Source organism: Agrilus planipennis, unplaced genomic scaffold, assembly GCF_000699045.2.
Source record: "Agrilus planipennis isolate EAB-ADULT unplaced genomic scaffold, Apla_2.0 scaffold236, whole genome shotgun sequence".
Classification (NCBI taxonomy): Eukaryota; Metazoa; Arthropoda; class Insecta; order Coleoptera; family Buprestidae; genus Agrilus; species Agrilus planipennis.
Genome location: NW_020439155.1, coordinates 440,908 through 446,992, shown reverse-complemented (window position 1 = coordinate 446,992; position 6,085 = coordinate 440,908). Strand labels below are relative to the sequence as shown.

Here is a 6,085-nt window from a genome sequence, read left to right as displayed (position 1 = left end):
CGCTTACGTGTGCAATAGGGCAAGTTCAAACGTTACACGGCTGACCAGGATCATCAATCTATTTTTCAAGTGAAAATACTCACTATAAAAAATGTTCTGTACGCGCGCTTAAAACACTCTGACGCACGGGTTCGACGTATGCCAGTATGACCGACGCGACATAGCGAATCATACGCTTTGATTGTACCTATGCTCTTAATGTAAAATTATTCATTTAATATCTAATAAACGTATAGTTCTTGCTGTCCGTCCTGACCATACGTTTTATGCGAAACGCCAGTTATATTATACAAAATAGTTACTACTATTTATTTTTCAACGTATTTCTAAATCGAAATGAATTGTCAGAGCAAGCTAATGTAGAAATAAAATTAGGTTACTACTAATTGACACCAGGTAGGTTGTTTTTAATCTGTTATTAAAATACGTAGAAGTAATTTGTAATTTGTCGACTGTGTAATTAAGTTTTCAGTCTGTTCAAGACAGTTTTCAAGCACGTCAACGATCACATACACACTTCTGTATTATCGATTTTGTGTCGTAACTAATTTAAAAGACGGAGAGTACTTGTAATACACACAAATTTCACCAGGGTGATGACGAATTTAATCTACGAGATACATAATATTCATTTTAAAATGGTCGTTTTATTCTATCGACAAGCTATATAGATAATATAATTAATTATTTTTCTAATTTAACTGTTTGGGATTGCAAAGTGGATGGAGTTCCGAAAAAAGACACCCTCCGATTGACATAAAATTATTAATATACACCTCTAATATGAACGATCTGAAAGCATGTTTAACATTTCAAACATACCAATCAAAAATCAAATATTAATATAGAAGTTCGGTACGATTAAGTTAGGTAACGATAATTTTTTTTATTCTTCGCCTCAGCCCATTCCGCCTCCATCTCTCCGGCCCTACTTTTCTTATAGGTTCATCCCCACAGCTCCCCCTTTCCATCTTACGACCAACAGAACCCTCGTCTAATTTCGAGCCGTTAAAAATCTTTCAGATATCATCATCTAGTTAATAACTGCAAAGCTATTGAATTTTACCATATAACAAAATTGAGTTTTCGTGGGGCAAATTCTAATTGAATTATGAGAACCAAAAATTGTACTATATCAATAAGGATGTCTTCCTCATTAATTCTATTTAATTATTGAAAACAACATTGCAAACAGTAGTACTTGTTGATTAGAATTAAGTTCGTCACCTACTACAAAATAATTTTCACTAATTTATGATTATCAGATTAACAATCGTCTATGAATACTTTCGATAAAAAATGACCGTATCGTATCAAAAGCAAAAAGATATTTACTGTTATCAGAGTGTTACTAACCTGTAGAAGCATATTATTTCCTCCCCCCGATGATGACTTGGGTGTTTCCGACGATCCTGAAGACATTGGCGTCCTGTTGGCCATTCCTCTTGGACTACCTCTGTTATTCTTACTTTCATCCTCATCGGGCTTATTTAGCAACTCTTTCAAAATGGTATTTTTATTCTTGTTGTCGTTATCGTTATTCGCTGTGTTGTTATCGTTAGAGTTGGGCGGTTTGGTCAGCAGATTTCTCAATCTTCCGGACTCTGCCATCATATGAGACGCTTCTTCTAACACGTTTGCTTTGGTATCCTTTTGTTCTTCAACGGGGTAATTGGGATCGGGAATAGGACTAAATGGGAACGTGCTACTGTAGGGGTTCGCGGGCGTGGGAGGATTAGGTACTGTAGTAGGGCTGGGTTGGGGAACGAATTGGGCAAGAGGACTTTGGGCAACGGTAGCTGCGGGACTGTACGCAGGAGCACTAGGAGGTCGCGGGGTTGGAGTCGATACAGAGGTAATGCTTTGTCTCGACTCAGGCCTTGTTTCGCCCCAAGTGGTCGAATCCAGGTCCCACGTGGAAGTTGGAAAGTCGAAGTTGAAGTCGTTATCTAACGGAAAAGTATTGAATGAGGAGCTGGTGCTGAAGGCAGAGTTGGCCGAAGTGCTAGCCGGATCTGAAGTTGAGGTGGTAGGTGGAGGGCCACTACGAGGAGTGGTACCGTTTACGACGCTCGTCATGAGTGGCCCTCCTACGCCACCATTGTTATTATTCGTACCGCCACCCGGATCCGAGGAATCTTGTTCTCTGTAAGAGGAAATTAAATTTGGCATAGCTACGACAACAGTTAGTGCCTCTTATAAATGAAAGATGACTAAGTTTTCATAATTTTCATGCCTTAAATTAAAGAAAAAATATTTTTTACATAAATTGTGATTTTCTTCATGAACGTAGGCCTTTACACAAACCTCTCCAAATCATTTAAATTATTATTATATTATGATAGACCGGAATCAAGACTACCAGACTAGTTAAGATGTGCGTGAAGAATACAGATTTCTTTTTAACATTTGTATCTATAACAAGTGTAAACAGAATTTTGTTAACAAATTGTTATGTTTTTTTAAATATCTCATACTCATAATGTAATACGGCGCGACGTAGTTATAAGCCGAATTTTGAAATGAACTGTGACTATCCTAATATTATGCCTAATATGAGCACCGCATGTAGGATAAACATATGCGACAATCAGAGATGTCATTTATTCCATAAATGACTTCTAATTCTTTAACTAAAGAGAGCCCAAAAAATTCTAAACTCTTTGGAAATGGATAATCTAAAATATTGAATCGATGTTGTTTTCCGGGTTCAATGTCATGGTCCATGGAAATCACCACTTATCATACATTTAGCAAAAAACTACGAAATTCTGTGAATAACGACAAAACAATATCGAATTGATATACGCCAGCTGTGTAAAATTAAAAACTACAAGATATTGTAGTGTGCTAATAAATGCCTATAATCCAAAATTCTTAGAAAACAATTCGAAAAACTTCACTTATTAAATAAACCCAAAGCTAAATAAACTATGGATACGATTTCTTTCTCTTATTACAATGTGTAGAAGATCGGAAACAAAATGATGTTTTGATGTAAAATGATTGATGTTGATTTTACATCAATAAAATTATTTGCAACCCTATTTTGGCTCTGATTTTTCACGCTAAACAAATAACAACAACAAAATAACAAATCAATAACTTATTTGCATTTTGTATTTGAATACTGTTAAATAACCATTCTGGCGACAATAAGTTCGTTTCTACAAGTAATTCGGAACTAGTTCTGAACAAATTCAGAACGCGTTTAATGTTCAGGAGTGAAGGCAGTAAAGTTCTGCTCTAGTTCTGAATTTCAATACTGGAACTCTTGATCTTTGGTACCAAGAACTGCCCGAAATCTTCCAGAACCGGTTCGATGTTACTTTTTTGGAAGGAAAGAATTGATCAGTGATAATTCTAAACTCTAAATCAATTCACAAAAGTCTAGAATGAAAAATTCGCAAATATAAATGAACGTCGAAGTTAAAAATATAAGTTTGTTTGGTGGATTATGTGAGATTAAAATTGTTGCGTTTTAACTGTACAAATTAAAACGCCATGTTAAAGTACAAATAGAAAGTTATTTTTTTAGTTCGGTGCAAAAGTTTAGTTTGTTCTGTTTAGTCGACCTTGTTTGTTGACGAAGTTTTTTTCTTTTTTAAACACTTAAGTGAAATTGTCTTCAGCATCGTTGCCACCCCCACCTTAGGTTCCTTACAGTAAGGGTCACTTCGTGACGGTACTTTACCGATTATTAAAAACATCTACTTTTATGGCATGAACCTTCAAACCTATCGGCAGGTACTTTCTTATATTGTCCCTGCATTTTCTAAGATCTCAACAATGGTTGCCATATGTCTTTTCAGGATGTTGGCATCCTTGGTTCGTAAATTTGAATTTTCTTGTGAGTCCTGTACTCCCTAGCAATAGTTTTATAATTCTAGGGCTACGCCGATGGTTTTGCATTTTTAATAATCTACGAGATACATAATATTCATTTTAAAATGGTCGTTTTATTCTATCGACAAGCTATATAGATAATATAATTAATTATTTTTCTAATTTAANAATAAATAATTCTACAGTTCCTGATGGTTTTTGTTGTTGCAAAAAAAGTTTTTGCAGGGGTTTTGAACAGATCCTGAAGAGTTGTATCAAAAATTCGTTTTGCGAGAACTTGATTGTTTAGATATTATTTGAAAATAGGGTCAATAGCGACCGATTCCAAGTTTGTGGCTTCAAAATATTTTAGCACCGAATTTAAATTATGCGCGAATACTTTCAGTGGTTCTTAGCAGAATTACCCCAGGTTGTGTATTTTTCAGTCTAGAAGTTAAACTTCCAACCCAGAAGTCCGGGGGGGCTAGCCATTTCTCTACCGATTATAGTCGCAGTTCCGGTCGAAAACAGTTACAATTCCAGGGGAGGTAATAGATACTCGGTCGAGGGTAGAATTTAGGAAAAATTGCTATAGAAACTCGATTCGTAAAGGAGTGATTTTTATGCTTACTCGCCAACTATCCTATTTTTGGATAAAAAATGACAAGCACACGAGAGTTGTAGGGTGGAAAAACATTTCCGGGGGTGTGAAATACTCGGTCGGGAATAGCTCTAGCAAAAACTGCTGTAGAAACTCGCAATTCCTACGAAAAAGTACATAATTTTAAACTCGTTACTCGACAAATAATCCNTCGGGACGGTTTTTCGCATTCGCACCGATTTTCCATACGCGACGTACTCCTTTCACATGTATATCGTATGGTCACAAAGTTGTGCTAAGAATCAGTTGTTTTTTAGTAATAATACAGGATGTATACTTCTTTTACTTTCTGTAGCGATGTGAGTTTGACCGGCGCAAAGTAGAAAAGAACAGCACTAGGCGAGAAAAGTAAGGAGACAACTCTCGGTCAAACTCTTAACCGGTGAGGAGCGTATAATCCGTACAGTACTGCATGGAAAAATTAATCATTTTATCCACTACAATTGCATTGCACAAATGTGCTGTTATTGGTAACATTTACTACTGAAAATATCAACGAGATGTTTATTTATATTTGAAGACATATTAAAGGCTTTAACGCTTGTTTTCGACTCGCACTACTATTCATGATTGAACAAAACTTTTGCCAGGTACTGTATGAAAAAGTATGTTTAATGAACAAGAGTCGAGTGAATAATGAGCTTTTTTCTCCCTACCTACGATTTTGACAGCGTGCATTTGAAGGGGCACATCGCTAGAGAAAGTAAATGAAGTATATCTACGTAATAAGATAGTTGCCGTAAATTGATCAAAAAAGAGAAATAAGAAACAAGAAGAGATTATGGATACATCCATTATCGTAGTTTGTAATATAGGGTAAAAAAGTTACCTACTAACAGGCTTTTCTTAACGAGAGTTAGAGTGTATCCATAATCTTTTCTTGTATCTCATTTCTCTTCTTCGTTTATCAGCCATGTTATGGTAACTATCTTATTGCATAGATACATATTTTATTATTATTAATCGAAACAACTAATTTTTATTGCATTTGGCAACATCGACTGGTTAGTTACTAACCATACGACATGCATGTGAAAGAAGGACGACGAATATGGACAATCGGCGCATAAAATCTGCGCTGACGGTCCGCCTTGATCGTACGCTCCATGTGAAACGAGTCTTAGAGTTAGAGCCGTTTCACACGGAGCGTATGTTTAAGACGGATCGTCAGCGCTGACCATACGTGCCAATTTTCTATATGCGACGTGCTGTTTTCACATGTACGTCGTACGTTCGTATAGTCAGTAACTGACCAGTTGTTGTTGCTTGTTGTTGCAATTTGTGCTGTCTGTTGCTCCATTTAAGATGTATCTAAATAATAAAATAATTTCCCTATTTTGACCGATAAAACGACGAAGAGAAAGCGAAACAAGAAGAGACTATTAGTGGGTACTTATGTTACCTTATTATTATAGGGTTGTTCGGAAAGTCATTTCGTTTTTTTTTGTGGAAATTAAAGACAGTTTTCGTATAATAAACAAATACTTTATTAAATTATATATTGACCGTTCTGGTCCAACACCTTTTGCCATCTTTCTGGTAGTAGCATAATTCCACGCTCATAAAATTTTTGGTCTTTGCTGGCAAAAAACTGATCGA

At 35.9% G+C, this 6,085-nt stretch overlaps 1 protein-coding gene across 7 annotated transcripts in view; it reads right to left on the bottom strand.

The window, feature by feature from the left end:
• LOC108739593 (nuclear receptor coactivator 1) overlaps positions 1-6,085 on the bottom strand; it is a 368,290-nt gene that overhangs the window by 26,599 nt on the left and 335,606 nt on the right. For all 7 annotated transcript variants that reach the window (XM_018473572.1, XM_018473573.1, XM_018473577.1 and 4 more), the window contains exon 4: positions 1,357-2,146. In XM_018473572.1, coding sequence (XP_018329074.1) covers positions 1,357-2,146 — 790 coding nt within the window. The remainder of the gene's footprint in view (positions 1-1,356; positions 2,147-6,085) is intronic.